The following is an 18,305-nucleotide window of genomic DNA, read 5'->3' on the forward strand; positions in this document are numbered from 1 at the left end:
TCCAGTCCCTTTAGGTTCCGGAGGTGTCTCGGGTGCAGGGGGTCTGCAGCTCCAGTGCACCTATCTACCGTTTCCCAGAGGCCATATACAGTTTCCTCTTGGACCAGGGATGTGGCTGTTTAGATCTTATAATCATTTTTCTATCTCTTTCTTGATAATCCTTAGGCTCTGGTAGAAGGTTTGTGATGAAATTCCATTTGTGCCTAACCACTGAACAGACACACAGTTTCTGCACTTTTGGATGTCATGAGTTTCTGTGATAACTGCCTCCTGCTACACAAAGAAATGTCTCTAATGAGGTCTGATAACATAATAATCTATGGGTATGGAGTTAAGAATTTATATGGAAGTTTGATACTTTCTCTATTTTGAGAAAATAATATTATAAGGTTTATTGTTGGACCCTATGGGGTTTTTGACAATGTGTTTTAGGACAGATTATCAAAACAAGGAATGTGTTTTCTCCTATATAACAGGTCTTAAATCTAAACAGACAATACTTGGTTACCCCCTAATATCTATGCAACTATGAAACCTAGGGACATATATTTCCATGCCAGTTACTATTACAGTTAACTGTTAGATCAGACTACTGATTCTCGTTATCCCTATACTGTCTAGTTTTATGTCTACCTGACACAAGTTAGAGTCATTAAGGAAGTGGGAACTCAATTGAGAAAATGCCCTCACCAGATTGGCTTTTGAGGCAAACCTGTCATATATTTTCTTAATTAATTATTGGCTTGGAATGTACAGGTCTTTTTGAGTCATTTTACCCATGAAACATTGGTCCAGGGAAAAGCAGACTGAGTAAGCCATAAGAAAAAAGCCAGTAAGTAGCATTCGTCCATGGCTTTAGTTCCTATCCAAGTTCCTGCCCTGACATCATGCCTGGATTTCCTGACCTTCCCAAGACATTGGAATTAAGTTTAAGGTAAAATTAACTCTTAATCATGGTGTTTAATACAACAATAGAAACAATAGCTACTAAAAGAGTATACAAGCTGTCCACACAGTACACCCTGGCTCTATGAAAGATAGCCTGTAGGAAGAAGACTTTCAGGTCAGCAATGACTTTACTGTCTCTGACTTAAGACCAAAGTGTCTGGTGTCTTCAGCAATAGAGTCTTAAGAAAAAAATTTTGTTGGCAACAAAAGCAACAGCAATAGTCTTTATCATTCAAGAGGCTAATAAACATTTTAAATAATTTTTGTTCTGTTTAAATAATTTGTTTGTTCTGTAATATCCTGTACAGCAACCTCCATTTCTGGCATCTCATTTACAAAGGACCACTAGCTGGAATATTATTATCATTTACTCTTGTGCTTTCCCACAATATCTTTAAGGCTTTAGCATTTGCATATAGTTCTATGATTCATCTAAAATTAATTTCATCCTTGGTAACACTTCTTGCCATTTTCAATAATAACTAGAGCTCCTAGTAGACATAACAGTCATTAAGCTCAAATAAATTCACTTCGAAAGAAAAAACACTTCATTATACCATTCATATGAGATTTGTAACTTAGTAAATCTTTTGTAGAAAAATAAAACAATGGTCCCAAGCCAATGACACAATGGCAAGTATGGACTGCTTCTATGAATACATAATTATATATAGACAATTAATATAGTTTAGGTGCCAGTTGTATAACAATGATATAGTGTTTCTGGTTAAGAATACAGTGTGCTATAAGTAACTGCTTTTCTTATTACAAGTAAGTGAAAAACCAGACAAACAACAAAAATATAATTATAGAGATAGAAGATCATATAAGGGATATATGAGTTCATTGTCCTAAGTCCTTCATTTATTTGAAGGAAAAACATTTAGATAAATGATCTGGCTTCTTTGGGTCTGTACACTACCCCTTGTCATGTATGTGGACCAACTGTATTAATGAGTACTACTTATTTTCTTTTATTATTTCCTACTACTGATATATTTATTTTATGACCATGTTCAATCCATTTTGACTGATGAAAATCCTTTCTATTAAGTCTATGTCTCTCTTACATACTCAACATTTTGATTCACCATTTCTTTGTTTCCTGCCATGATAAAACATGATTCAAATGTGTTGCTAGTTTTTGTCCAGACTTATTTATGCCTTTGGGCTACGCTAGTTATTTTTATTAAAGAAGGGAAGCACATGTCTTCATTACTGCTCTGGTGTCATGGCTTCTACTTCTCTAAGCAGAGTGAAGTAAAAGGCATGTCTATACACTTACCTTCTATGTAGATACAATTTCAACCATGTTTCAATAATTTATGTGTATGCTTACAGTGAGCTAAACATCAGTCAAGCAGACATTTTATAATCCAATTTACTACCCCATAGTTTATGCTATGAACTGCATAGATTATCTTTAACACTCTAATTGGGAAAAAAAGTTCCACTGTGAATTATTTCATTGATGCATTTCTAGTTATACAGCATTCAGAATTTCCATCAACTATGAAAAAGCACCTTCACTAGTAATTTATTATGTAATCTAATGTCATTACTACATTTTCATTCCTGAATCTTCATGCATTTCCAGATTTACTTAAGTCAACATGTTCGCTTGACCTTTCACCAAAAACCCTTAAGATACCTTGAAAACACTAAATAACCATGAAAGGAATGTATCTAATAAAAATTACAAACCATTATTTTCTTAAGCCTTAAATAAACAGAAACATTCTGATATGGCTTAAGGCACTTCGGAAATTATTTTGAAAACAATTGTCATATATGCTTCAGACAGGCAAACCCACCAGGATTTAGTACTTTAAAATTGAAAGAATCACACAACAGGGAGATAAGAGTGTCACAAGGGGAATGAAAGAAATTTTAATTGCTCTTAGCTCTCCCAGCCCTGTCATTCTATGCAGCTCACACTAATAATAGGGACTCTTGAGAGATTTTCATTATGTGTGTGTTTTACATCTGTAATCAGCTCTTATATATCAAAACTTCTCTAACTGAAGTTATGGTTTTCTAAGTTACTAAAGTTCCACTAAGTGGTTTGGGAAGTTAGCACATGAATCAAGGCACTTGATTTATAATATGTGAACCATTTAAAATTTGAAATAGTGTCCTGATCCTCTGAATAAAGAAAGTGGGGGAGTTAATTTTGAACTATTATTACCTTGAATAATATAAAATTATTTTATGTGAAGTTCACTGCCTTTAAAGATTACACTAAACTGGAACAAAGGTTTCCAAGAGTAAAAAGGTAAGGATCCAATTCAATTTCTCCTATACCATTCCACATAGGAATGAGAAAGACATTCGAGATCCAGTTTCTAAATACTAGGAAAGTAGCTGATAATGGTCACTCATATTTTGAAAAGACATATCAGAATGCAGGAAAAAAATGTATAAACCTAACATTATCCCAGGCTTGTTTAATGGTTAAATTGGTTTGATGTTAAGGAAAAACTTATCTAATTTGCTGTACTATATCTGAGGCAACATAATGAACACACTCCCTATTTGTACAGTTGGTCAAACAGAACCTGACTATATCTAACTTTAATATAATCATTCAATTTGCATGAATATGTTTAGCTTATAATGCTCTATCTAAGCCATATGCCCAATTTAGCATAAGTCATAAGGTGACACTTTACCTCATGTTCCTATTTATTCCATCATTTAGACAACTTGTTCATTTTAATAAAACATTTAAAGTCTTAAATATTTTGATAATTTTTGTGCATCCATAATATTGAGCATGAAAACTGCTAATTTAACACTTGATTTTGCATAGTATGCAATCAAACAGTTTATCTTCCTCTATCCTTCTAGACTGTAGTAGGCTCTCTTTCTAGACTGTAGAGAAGGCTCTGTGTGATGCATCCCTATCATTCAACCCCTAAAACATCATTTTAGTTTATCATTATTGAATGATTCTTACTCTACATTCACATTCACATCCAAGTAATATCTTCTAGAAGCAGTGTCATCCTGCAAGCATTTGTTACATTTATTCTATAAATGTTAGAATAGTTTTGCATATGATTATCAGCTAACCACTTCATAAAATGCCATTTTTCAAAGACAGTCTTCCAACTCTAAGATGTTTTTGATGTTTCCTGGGTTCATACAACTATGAGGTATTTTCCTTAGCTTTCATACACAAAGCATAACTTTGTAATACACAAAAGATGTTTATGGAGATTTTGCAAAAATTATGTCAACATAGTGCAGAATTATTTCAACAGTTACTATATAAATATTTAAAGCACAACAAAATGTTAAAGTCTAGATGTATTTTAATGATTTCATCATTATTGTGTAGTCTTATTTAAAAATAATTACTTTTTTAATAATACAATTTTGTTTTATGCTCCAAAGGAAATCTTATAATTAGGATCAACATGGGTAAATATGGAAGATGTTGTACAAACTAAATGAAGTCAGGGACAAAAGGAAAGATACAGGAGAGGCTGTTTGGAAATGTCCACCAAGGTCACAGGCATCGAAATATGAAGGTGTTGTTAAATGTACAGGAAGCAGAAGAATCTATGAGAAAATGTCAGACTTCAGGGAATTTATTCAGTTGGGCCAGACACTGATGGCTAGTGTCAAGTGTACAGTGACACAGTAAGACATAATGTAGCTTTGGGGGTAAGAACCTTTGTTTTCCAGCACTTCCTTTCCAGAGTCAGGGAACAGAGGAAATTAGTCAGATGGCCAGTAGGATCAGTGGAAACTATGGAAGCACATGTTTTACTATGTGTTAATATGCTTTGAGCTGGAATGACAGACTATGACATTGTATGATAGTTAGTATGTAGTGAATAGAAGTTGATTTGGCTCATGCTTCAAGGCTGGGAACTTGAAATGCCTTCTCTGTCATGGTGCTTAATTGCTGACGGTGAACTGTCTCAGATAGAAGACACAGAAGGAAGGCTTTAGATTATGTACCTACCTTCTGTACTTAACTGTTATTGTGCTGATAGCTAGAAAGTATTTAGCTTTCTTTACTTTTGGATTGGAGGGATGAACATACCCTGTGATAGTATAACTAGTGGGTGAAGACAACAGTTGACTGTGTTTTACAGAAATGCTTCAGTGTTGAGAAAACCTGGACATTTGATATAAACCACAAGGTACACACAAAGAAGACAGTAGATGGAAAGTGTTCTGGGCAGGTAAAAAAGTACCAGACTGTGAGAGAATCTTTTGTCTGATCAGGCTATTTCAGTGCTCTAATTTAGTTCAAACTTTTACAACACATGTATTAAAGTGGAGCATGTTATATAATTTTCATTCTTTAACATAATACAGTGTTTTTCGATTTGATGGTGTCTAAAAGGGTTTCATATTAATAAAAAGCACCAATTTACTCCAATGCCATGAAGTAAAAAAATTTTCATATTGATTTATAATACAACCCTCACACCCAAAGTGCACATATGTATATGCATTCTGGGATGTCAAACATGTTCCATTTTGATTGGCCCATCTATACTCGTGGCTGCAGCACACGCTGTAGATTATTACTATGTTGTAGTGAAATTCAAATGGAAAGAGGTTAAGGGCTCCATTATCCTGATTCAGGTTAGTTCTGATTTTTGTGAGTCACATAATTTGAATAGGGATATAATGATGTATGTATATGTAAATCAAATTAAAATTGGCACATATTTGATAAGGACATAATTGAGTTTTAAAAAGATCTTGAAAGTATATCTATTGTCATAAAGCTATTTTCATTGACTCATGAATGGGGATGCCTTTCTTTTTCTGTATCTCTTTAATTCCCTTCCACACAACTTTGCAATTCTAAGTACAATGATATATTTCTTTTATTTAATGTATATATAAATAAATTATACTTTGTATTAAATTACTAATAAGTTTAATGGTTTTTTCTTTCATCTTCTGCCATTTGATGATGACCATTGACATGTTTCTCCAAATTTTTTTATATATTAAGTAGAATTTTGATACAGAACATTGTAATTAACAATGAGCTAGTCTCATCTCTTCATTTATAATTAGAAATGATTTTTAAATATTAAATAACTTAAATAAATATTAAATCTTAATATTAAATAAATATTGTACAGTCTGCAATCCCACCAACAATGGAGGAATGTTCCTCTTTCTCCACATCCTCCCCAGCATCTGCTATCACTGGAGTTTTTGATTTTAGCCATTCTGATGGTGTGAGGTGGAATCTTAGGATTGTTTTGATTTGCATTTCCCTTATGACTAAAGATGTATTTTAATCTCCTTGGTTTATGCTGTTATATCTCCCTTTACATTTCTGATTGTGTTAATTTGGATGGATACAGTCTCTCTACCCGCTATTAGAATGGCTAAGGGTTTATCTATCTTGTTGATTTTCTCAATGAGCCAGCTCCTGGTTTTGGTTGATTCTTTGTATACTTCTTTTTCTTCCTACATTAGTAGATTTCAGCACTGAGTTTGATTACTCCCTGCCTTCTATTCCTCTTCAGTGTATTCCCTTCTCTTTGTTCTAGAGCTTTCAGCTTTCAGGTGTGCTGTCAAGCTGCTAGTGTATGCTCTCTCCTGTTTCTTTTTGGATTCACTCAGAGCTATGAGATTTCCTCCTAGCACTGCTTTCATTGTGTGCAATAAGTTTGGGTATGTTTTGCCTTCATTTTATTAAATTCTAAATGTCCTTAATTAATCTTTGTTTATTTCACCCTTGACTAAATTATCACTGAATAGAACATTGTTCAGCTTCCTTGTGTGTGTGGGCTTTCTGTCATCGCTGTTGTTATGGAAGACCAGCCTTAGTCCATGGTGATCTGATAAAAATGCATGGGATTATTTCAATCTTCTTCTTTTTTTTCTGTCTTGACACCTATTTCTTTTTATTCTTTCTTTTCTTCTATTGGATATTTTTACTTACATTATCCCCATTCTCAATTTCTTCTCCAGAAACCCCCTATCTCATCCCCTCTCCTCCAGCTTCTATGAGGGTGTTCCCCTATAGTTCAATCTTGTTGTATCTGTTGAGGCCTGTTTTCTGACCAATTATATGGGCAGTTTTGGGGAAGGCATCATGACATGCTGAGTAGAAATATTCTTTGTTTTAGGATGAAATGGTCTATAGACAACCTTTAATGGTTAATAACTTCTGTTACTCTAACTGTGTCTCTGTTTAGTGTCTGTTCCATGAGCTGTCCATTGATGAGAGTGGGGTGTTGAAGTCTCCCACTATGATTGTGTGACATGCAATGTGTTCTTTGAGCTTAGTAAAGTTTCTTTTATGAATGTGGGTGCCCTTGCATTTGGAGTGTAGATATTCAGAATTGAGAGTTTTTCTTGGTATATTTTACCTTTGTCAAGTATGAACCATCATCCCTATCTTTCTGATAACTTTTGGTTTAAGTTGACTTTATTGGATATCAGGGTGGCAATTCCAGCATGTTTCTCAGGGCAATTTGCTTGGTATACCTTCTTCTAGTCTTTTACTCTGAGGTGGTGTCTTGCTTTGTCACTGAGGTGTGTTTGCCATATGCAGCAAAAGGCAGGGTTCACTTTACTTATCCAGTTTGTAAGTCTATGTCTTTTTATTGAGGAATTTTTAACATCGATGTCAAGAATATTAAGGAATAGTGATTGTAGATTCTGGTTATTTTTATTGTTACATGAAGAATTATGTTTGTGTGGCTATCTTAATTTCAGTTTGTTGAAAAAAGATTACTTCCTTGCTTTATCTAGCAACTAGTTTCCCTTCTTGGGTTGGAGTTCTCCATTTACTATCCTTTGTAGGGCTGTATTGTATAAAGATATTGAGTAAATTTGCTTTAGTCATGAAATATCTTGGTTTCTTCATATATATTAATTGAGAGTTTTGCTGGATATAGTAGCCTGGGTTGGCATTTGTGTTCCCTTAGATTCTGTATGACATTTGCCCAGGATCTTCTGGCTTTCATGGTCTCTGGTAAGAAGTCTGGTGTAATTCTGAAAGGTGTGATTTATATGTCACTTGCCCTTTTTCCCTTACTGCTTTTAATATTCTTTTTTTGTTTTGTGCATTTGGTGTTTTGATTATTATGTGACAGGAGGAATTTCTTTTATGGTCTAGTCTATTTGAAGTTCTGTAGGCTTCTTGTATCTTCATGGGCATCTTTTTCTTTCAGTTAGGGAAGTTTTCTTCTATAATTTTGTGGAAGATATTTACTCCACTTTTAATTTGGGAATCTTCACTTTTTTCTATACCTAAAATCCTTAGATTTGTTTTTTTTTCATTGTGTCCTTAATTTCCTGAATGTTTTCAGTTAGGAACTTTTTGCATTGCACATTTTCTTTGACTGTTCTGTTTCTATGGTGTATTTTGCTCCTGAGATTCTCTCTTCTATCTCTTTCATTCTCATGGTGATGCTTGCATCTGTCATTTCTGATCTCTTTCCTAGGTTTTCTATACAAGGTTGTCTCCCTTTGTGATTCCTTTATTGTTTCTATTTTTATTCTTAGATACTGGATGGTTTTGTTCAATTTCTTCACCTGCTTGGTTGTGTTTTCCTATAACTCTTTAAGGGATTTTTGTCTTTCTTCTTTAAGGGCTACTACCTAATTACCTGTATTGTCCTGTATTTCTTTAAGGGAGTTATCTATGTCCTTCTTAAAGTCCTCTAACATCATCATGAGATTTTAATTGAAATCTGAGTTTTAATTTACAGGTGTGTTGGACTTTCCAAGACTTGCTGTGGTAGGAGAACTTGTTTCTGATGAGGCAAAGTAGACTTCATTTGTGTTGCTTAGGTTCCTGGCACTTGCCTCTCACCATCTGGTTGTCTCTGGTGTTTGATGGTCTTGATGTCTCTGACTGGAGCTTTTCCCTCCTGTGAGCCTGTGAGCCTGTGATCTAATGTGTGTCAGCACTCCTGTGAAACCACCTCTCTCTGGGTAGGATTTGGATGTGGAGAGCTGTGTCACAGGGTTAGCTACCGGGTGCTGATGGAAACGGTAATTTCCTCTTCCTGGCTACTCTGTGATTCCTGTGTGCAGTGGTCTCCTGGAATGTCCCTCTTTGGTCAGTTATTGGAGCAAAAGTGGTGGTCTCACCTGTGAACTTCGATGTGACAGCACTCTGTTGAGACCGGCTCTCTCCAGGTGGGACTTGATTATGGAGATTGCGGATAACCTTAGTTCCTTGCCACAGATGAAATAAATATTTTAAGATTGCTTAAGATTCATTAACTAATGGTGAAAGTTTTTCATAGGTATTATTTGTTTTCCTGGATGATGCTGATATTTTAATATAAAACAATATTTACAAGATAGACATGAGAAATTTCTAGATAACTCCACAGAATATTATAGCTGTTTCTGTGGGTTTATAAAATTCAGATAAATATAGATATACTAGATATGTATTTGTAAGCCTCATGTTTATCTCTTCTAATGTTAACACCCATGAAGAGCTGTTGTAAGCAGAAGAAAACTCAATAAAAATATTCTAACTCAGAATCAAATGAAGAGTGATAAACCATCTTTTCCCCACTTTTTACAAAAAATATTCAGGAGGAAATGCCTGAAGGCAATCATTCCAGAGTGACTGAATTTATCCTCACTGGATTAACAGATAAACCAGAGCTGCAGCTGCCCCTGTTCCTCCTCTTTCTTGGAATTTACCTGCTCACAGTGCTAGGAAACCTGGGCATGATCATCCTGATCCTGCTCAGCTCCCACCTGCACACACCCATGTACTTCTTCCTCAGCGGTCTGTCCTTCATTGACCTCTGTTATTCCACTGTCATTATCCCCAAAATGCTGGTGAACTTTGTGACAGAGAAGAATATCATCTCCTATCCTGGATGCATGACTCAGCTCTACTGCTTCATAGCATTTGTTATATCTGAGTGTTACATGCTCTCTGCAATGGCATTTGACCGCTATGTTGCCATCTGTAACCCCTTGAGGTATAATGTCACTATGTCTTACCAAGTCTGTTTCTGGATGATAGGTGGCGTGTATAGCATAGGCTTCATTGAAGCCACAATTCATACTGTTTGCATGCTACAAGTGCTGTTCTGCAAGGCTAATGTAGTAAATCATTTCTTCTGTGATCTTCTCCCATTGTTTCAACTTGCCTGCTCCAGTACTTTTGTCAATGAGACGGTACTTCTGTGCCTCAGTACTCTTAATTTCTGTGTTCCAACTCTGACAATCTTGAGCTCTTACAGCTTTATCATTGCCAGAATCATCCGCATCAAATCCACTGAGAGCAGATTCAAAGCCTTTAGCACATGCAGTTCCCACTTCTCTTCTGTGGCTGTCTTCTTTGGTTCCCTGGGATTCATGTACTTTCAGCCATCATCAGTTAGCTCGAAAGATCAAGGCAAAGTGTCTTCTGTGTTTTACACTACTGTTGTGCCCATGCTGAATCCCTTGATCTACAGCCTGAGGAATAAAGATGTCAAACTTGCTCTAAATAAGTTGTTTCAAAAGAAGACATTTCATATGTAAAATAATATTTTGCCTTAGTAGAAATTTCTTATATCTACAATTTTATTAAAATACCTTTAGATAACAACAATATATTTTGAGTCTTGAAATTTGCATTAATATAAAGTTATCTCCTACCAAAAACTTGTCAAGAAGAATTGGATAAAACAATTTAGAAACATATAAGAAGCAATTCTGAGATGTCCCAGGGTTTATCATCCTTAACTACCACATCTTTAAATATTTTTCAAAACACTCCCAAAAGTCTTCCTATAGTTCATTATGCTTTATGTGAATATAATATGGCTCTTTCCTGGAGATATTTTCCTTTCTTGTTAAAGAAATAAATCCATGGGGTAGAAAGTTATCTTCTATCTTGTTTTTGTGTATCCTGCCCTGTCAATTTAGTGTATTACCAGCCATATGTGAAAATGTGATCTCTAAATTAAGTAGACTTAGCAAAATTCAATAAACCCAAATCATCCCTTTTACATCTCCCTGGACTTATATATCTATATTATGGACTATAAAACACATTAGAAATAATGTTGTTCTGCCTTCAGAGAAATAATACTGAACTCATTAAATAAGACTGTACACAGCTACACATGTACGCACACTATTGCCACAATTACTGATCCAATTTGGGGACTTTGCCATCATCTTTGTTCCTCAAAGTTTCCTGTTTCCTGAAAGTTCTATATTACTTTTCTGTATATAAGTAACTACTGAATTTTCTAAGACCACATTTAGATATCAGTTTTAGAAGTGATCTTTTGGTGCACTATTGTGCTATTTTGTATAGAAAATTTAAAACTGGAAAATAGTTATCTCTCACATTACATGTAATATTCATACACCTAAATTAACTATCCCTTCTGGTTCCTGACATGACAATAAACTTTATTTTACATAACCTTCATCCAATTAAGCTACAAACCAGAAACTTCAGTTCTTTGTCAAATAGTATCATCCGCATCAGAAAGACCCATCATCCATAACATTTGAAATGTAAATAAAGAAAATAACCAATTCTAAAAGGATATATCTTTCACATATCTGAAGACTTTAATAGCAACTGTGTACCTTTTCTGGTCTTTCCCTAATATAGATTATCCTAGATAAAGGTACTTCTACATTGCATTAGAAACTTCTAGACTTCATGATTCCTGCAAGCTTCAAAGTCTTTAAACAAGATGCATTAAGGAGACAAGTGTGGAGATTTCCAAGTAACATATGGGCCCCCTGTTCACTGTATTAATGTGTGTTCAGAAGCACAGCGCTGGAGCCTTTGTTCTTCTTCCTAGTTTTAGCTTTTGTTTGTTCATTTGTTTGTTTTAAACCTGATTGCCTTGCATCTGTTATTTCAGCTGAATCCTGTTGCTGTCGCAGATTACTGGTGGCTTTGCCTTGAGGTTGCCTTCAAATATAAGATAATGCCTCTTTGCCATGCTGTCTTTCCCTCATCCAGTAACACTGAAACTAGAAAATCAGATCACTTTTTGAAAAGTCAAATAAAGACCCTTGGTTTTCTATAAGCCCTGACTTGTCTTCATCTTATCTTATTTACTGTCCCACAAAACTATCTATATATACTTTCATTGCCATTGCTGTTTTATGTTATATGATATGTGGGTGACTTACCTCATAACAGTACAATATACTCAACAGTTTTGACAATTGAACAGAATACATTTGAGAGAGAACTTTCTATAGAGAAAAGTGTGAACCAAAAATACCATTTCTCCTAGCACCATATCATTTAATAAGTGTCAGACCATCATGAACTTAGTCTGTAGTAATTATAAGAATATGCTCACCAGTAGACAGTAGCACATAATTGTATTCCCAACAGAGACAGAGACAGGCAGATATCTGTGAGTCCAAGACCACCATAATGTATAGAGAAAGTTCCAGATCATATGCGCCTACACAGAGAAACTGTTTCAGAGACAGACAGACACACACACACACAGAGGGGGGGTGTGAAAAACAGAATAGACTCACAGTAGCTGAACACGATTATTCATATTCTTCAGTAATGCCATGAAGGCTGGAAATTACCTTTTCGTATTTCAAGCAATAAATTTTCTAGGTATGTTTAATGATACTCTTCTTTCATGACAAAAACAAAAACTAATAATTAGCTATGTCTGCCTCCTCTCTTATAACATAGAAAGACTGACTATCTCTGTTTGAATTGTTATTCATGTAGATATAATGTGTAGTTAGCTTTAATATACATATTCAATTTTCATGGATAAATTCTGTTCATAAATTTCTGTCAAAGAATACACCCTCAAAGTAACATAATTCACCAGGTATTATTATCTTGTTTCACTCATTTTAGATATTTTGCTTGTTTTAATAAATCATTTAAATGTATTTGTATTCTTTGGTGATTTTTGTAGATGGATATATTTTAAAGATGAAAATCTATTGCTTTATTGCTTGTAAACTTTGAATTTTGTATAGACATCTTTGTACTTATCCAAACATGACTTTAGAAATCTTTTCTTGAGTATTTTTTATTAGCACCATAATAGCCGTGCAGCTCTGGACATGCCAATCACTACATTTACCCTTCAGTATACCCTGTCATCTCCTTCTAGGTTACCATTCTACATATATAATATACTCTACATCATATATCTCTCCATCTTCAAAAGCAACAAGGCATTTCAGAAATATTTTAGTGTCCCACTCATATCCACAGCTAAATAACTTCTTGAACCACTATCATCATGCAAGTATTTATTTTTATTCTTGACAGATTTTTGTAATTCTCTGTTATTGATGGAATGCTTTTGTCAAGAAAAGGTGAAATCCAATATCTTGACATTTATAATTCTAGAACTAACTTTATATGTTACTTATATTTCAAGAACTATGAGATATTCTTTCTGTGTTTTAAGCACCAAGAAACCATGTAATGTGAATAAAAATAACTGTGAGGAATTAGCAATGATCTTATAAGTTAATACAGAATTATCATAATATTTCATTGTATTAACCTAGTAAAGTCATAATGAGAGGAAAGTCTATGGAAGTTTCAGAAATCCTATGATTGTCCTGAGTCATTACTAAATCACTTTGGAAGAATACAATTTTGGTTTCTTCTTCAAAGTAAATCTTATTTGAAACAACCTTGATAAAAGGTAAAATGTCAGTTAATAAAAGGTGAAACACTGAATGACCCCACTTGCATAGGGTAAAAAATGGGCAAAGTCATGCAAATATAGAAGACAATAATGTGTAGCATGTGACTTGAAGTATAAAATCAAGAAATGATTTCTCACTGGGTAGAAGTATTGTTTGATATTGTTGAATAATTAACATACACACACACACACACACACTGGATAGTATAGTTATTGTAGTTATAATGGAGATTAACATTCACAATGATCATTAAAATGGAAAACTCAGTGTAAGTAGGCACATTACTTATAAGAACAATGGTTATTAAAGAATTGTGAAGGGACAGGATCCTTCTGGTTTCCATCTTCACCCAGAGCTGACTCTGTGCCAAAACTCGCTATGCCTGGATCCCACTGAGAGAGAGCTGGTCTCCCAGGAGTGTCAGAACTCCTGAGAGAACAGGTAAGACTACCACTTCTGCTCTGAGGGACCCACCTGAATCCTTTAGGACACAGGAGCCAAAAAGCAGTCTGGGACAAGATCCTTCAAGTTTCCATCTGTGCCACATGATCTGTGCCTGATCCCCCTAGGAAAGAGCTAGTTTCCCAAGAGTGCTGGTGCACAGACTTACAGGAGAGTCAAGCCACTGTCAGAGACAACAAGACCAGCTAACACCAGAGATGACCAGATGGCAAGAGGCAAGTGCAAGAACCTAAGCAACACAAACCAAGGCCACTTGACATCATCAGAATCCACTTCTCCAACCACACCAAGTCCTGGATACTGCAACACACCTATACAGCAAGATTCAGATTTAAAATCACATCACATGATTATGTTAGAAGACTTTAAGAAAGACATAAAAAGCACCCTTAAAGAAATACAGAACAACACAGGTAAGCAGGTAGAAGCCCTTAAAAAGGAAACACAAAAATCCCTTAGAAACTTACAGGGAAACACAACCAAACCAGTGAATAAATTGAACAAAAAATCCAGGATCTAAAATGGAAATAGAAACAATAAAGAAATCACAAAGGGAGACAACCCTGGAGAGAGAAAACCTAGGAAATAGATCAGAAGTGATAGATGCAAGAATCAGTGGCAGAATACAGGAGAGAGAAGAGAGAATCTCAGGAGCCAAAGATACCATAGAAAACATTGACACAATAGTCAAAGATAATTCACAACACAAAGCACTCCTAACCCCAAATATCCAGGAAATCTAGGACACAATTAGAAGAGGAAACCTAAGGATAATAGGTATACAAGAGAGCAAAGATTCCCAAATTAAAGGATCAAGTAAATATCTTCAACAAAATTATAAAAGAAAACTCCTCTAACCTAAAGAAAGAGATGCCCATAAGCATATAAGAAGCTTCCAGAACTCAAAATATATTAGGCTGGAAAAGAAATTTCTCCTGTCACATAATAGTCAAAACATCAAATACACAAAGGAAAAAAAGATTATTAAAAGCAGTAAGGGAAAAAAGTCAAGTAACAAGGGAAACCTATCAGAATTACACCACACTTCTCACTAGAGACTATAAAAGCCAAAAAATCCTGGGGAGATATCATACAGACCCTAAAAGAACACAAATGCCAGTCCAGGCTACCAAATCCAGAAAAACTCTCAATTACCATATGGAGAAACCAAGGTAGTCTTTGACAAAACCAGATTTAGACAATATGTTTACACAAATCCAGCCCCCAAAAGGATAATGGATTGAAAACTCCAGAAAAAGGAGGGAAACTATACCATAGAAAGAGCAAGAAATAACCTTCTTTCAACAACCCAAAAGAAGATTGCTACACAAACACAATTACACCTCTAGCAACAAAAATTATAGAAAACAACAATCATTGGTGCCTAAAATCTCTCAACATCAATGAACTCAAATGCCCAGTATAAAGACAAAGACTAACAGACAGGATAGAAGAAGAGGAGCCAGCATATTCTTGCATCCAGGAAACACACCTTAATGACAAAAAAAAAAAAAAAAACCCAGAAATGTCCTCAGAGTAAAAGGGTGGAAAATTTTTTCCAAGAAACAATCCCAAGAAACAGGACCTGGTTCTTTGAGAAAATCAAGAAGATAAAAAAAAAATAAAGCCAGATTAACCAGAAAGCACAGAGACAATGTCCAAACTAACAAAATCAGAAATGAAAAGGGAGACATAATAACAGAAACTGAGGAAATCCAAAAATATTATCAGATACTACTACAAAAGCCTATATTCAACAAAACTATAAAATTTGGATGAAATGGACAAGTTTCTAGGCAGATATCAGGTACCAAATTTCAATCAGGATCAGATAAATGGTCTAAATAGTCCCATGACTCCAAAAGAAATAGAAGCAGTCATTAAATGTCTTCTAACCAAAAAAAGGGCAGCGAGAGATTGGTTTAGTGCTGAATTCTATTAGACCTTGAAAGAAGACCTAGTACCAATAGTCTTCAAACTGTTCCACATAATAGAAACAAAAGGACCACTATCCAATTCATTCCATGAAATCACAATTACACTTATAACTAAACCACACAAAGACCCAACAATGGAAGAGTACCTCAGACCAATTTCCCGTATGAATATCAATGCAAAATTACTCAATAAAATTCTCACAAATCATATCCAAGAACACATCAAAATGATCATCCATCATGATCAAGTAGGCTTCATCCCAGGAATGCAGGGATGGTTCAATATAAGGAAATCCATCAATGTAATCCACTATTTAAACAAACTCAAACAAATAAACCACATGATCACCTCATTAGATGCTGAGAAAGGATTTGACAGAATTCAATACTTGTTCATGATAAAAGTCTTGGAAAGATCAGGAATTCAAGGCCTATACATAAACATAGTAAAAGGTATATGCAGCAAACCAGTAGCCAATATCCAGCTATATGAAGAGACATTTAAAGCAATCCCACTAAAATCAGGGACTACACAAGGCTGCCCACTCTCCCCTTACCTATTCAATATACTACTTGAAGTCCTAAGCAGAGCAATTAGACAACAAGAAGAAGGCAAAGGGATAGAAATTGGAAAAGAAGTCAAAATATCACTATTCACAGATGATATGATAGGATAGTTAAGTGATCCCAAAAGTTCCACCAAAGAACTCCTACAGCTGACAAACAACTTCAGCAATGTGGCTGGGAATGAAACTAACTCAAAGAAATCAGTAGCCTTCCTCTATTCAAAGGATAAACAGGCTGAGAAAGAAAATAGGGAAATGACACACAATAGTCACAATAGTCACAAATAACAAAAAATACTTCGGTGTGACTCTAAACAAGCAAGTGAAAGATCGTATGACAAGAACTTCAAGTCTCTGTAGAAAGAACCTGAAGAAGATCTCAGAAGATGGAAAGATCTCCCATGCTCATAAATTGGCAGGATTAATATTGTGAATATTTCTTGCTGAAAGCAATCTGCAGACTCAATATAATCCCCATCAAAATCCCAAGTCAATTCTTCACAGAATCACAAAGAGCAACTTGCAAATTCATTTGGAATAACAAAAAACCCAAGACAGTAAAAACATTTCCCAACAAGAAAAGAATTTCTGGGGGGGGAGGAATGACCCACCCTAACTCAAGCTGTATTACAGAGCAACAGTGATTTAAAAAAGATCCTTTATGTTATTGGCAGAGAGACAGGCAAGTAGACCAAGGGAATAGAATTGAAGATCCAGAAATGAACCCACACACCTATGGTCACTTGATCTTTTACAAAGTAGCTAAAATGATCCAGTGGAAAAAAGACAGCATTTTGAATAAATGGTGTTATTTCAATTGGCAGTTAACATGTAGAAGAATGCCCATCAATCTATTCTTATCATCTTGTACAAAGTTCAAGTCCAAGTGGATCAAGGCCCTCCACATAAAGCCAAATATACTGAATCTAATTAGAAGAGAAAGTAGGTAAGAGCCTCAAACACATGGGCACATGGGAAAATTTTGTGAATAGAACACCACTGGCTTATACTCTAAGATCAGGAATCGACAGATGGGACCTCAAAAAATTGCACAGCTTCTATAAGGTAAAGGACACTGTCAATAGGACAAAATTGCAACCAATAGAATGGATAAAGATCTTTACCAATCCTACATCTTTTACAGGGCTAGTATCCAACATATACAAGAAGTTATACTCCAGAGAATCAAATAATCCTTTTAAAAATGGTCTACAGACATAAACAAAGAATTCCCAACTGAGGAATATGGACTGGCTAAGAGGCACCTAAAGAAATGTTCAAAATCCTTAGTCATCAGGGAAATGTAAATCAAAACAACTCTGAGATTCTACCTCACACCAGTTAGGATGGCTAATATCAAAAAAACAGGTGACATTAGAGGCTGGTGAGGATGTGGAGAACGAGGAAGATTCCTCCGTTTTTGGTGGGATTGCAAGCTACTACAACCACTCTGGAAATCAGGCCGAAGCTAGACCAAATCCACATGTCCTTCAGCCCAGTAATGGATACAGAAAATGTGATATATTTACACAATGGAAAACTACTCAGCTATTAAAAACAATGACTTCACGAAATTCTTAGGCAAATGGATGGAGCCAGCAAATATCATCTTGACTGAGGTAATCCAAACACACACACACACACGCACACACACACACACACACACACACACACACACACACACACACACACATCAATTAAAGCCTCATAACCACATGTGTTCAAGAGCTACTTCCCTTTCCATACACCAGGC

At 35.2% G+C, this 18,305-nt stretch overlaps 1 protein-coding gene across 1 annotated transcript; it reads left to right on the forward strand.

Annotated features, from left to right (window-relative positions):
- Window positions 1-953: 953 nt before the first annotated feature.
- Window positions 954-10,446, forward strand: LOC116907104 (olfactory receptor 150-like). Its single transcript, XM_032910072.1, has 2 exons — window positions 954-995; window positions 9,505-10,446. The coding sequence occupies exons 1-2, from the start codon at window positions 954-956 to the stop codon at window positions 10,444-10,446; spliced, it is 984 nt and encodes a 327-aa protein (XP_032765963.1).
- Window positions 10,447-18,305: the final 7,859 nt, after the last annotated feature.

Source organism: Rattus rattus, chromosome 8 (genome assembly GCF_011064425.1).
Source record: "Rattus rattus isolate New Zealand chromosome 8, Rrattus_CSIRO_v1, whole genome shotgun sequence".
Classification (NCBI taxonomy): domain Eukaryota; kingdom Metazoa; phylum Chordata; class Mammalia; order Rodentia; family Muridae; genus Rattus; species Rattus rattus.

Coding starts and splice junctions, on each gene's coding strand:
- LOC116907104 (XM_032910072.1), top strand. CDS start 954: ATGGTGTTTAATACAACAATAGAAACAATAGCTACTAAAAGA. Junction 996..9,504: donor AAACAATAGCTACTAAAAGA/GTATACAAGCTG, acceptor AATATTCAGGAG/GAAATGCCTGAAGGCAATCA.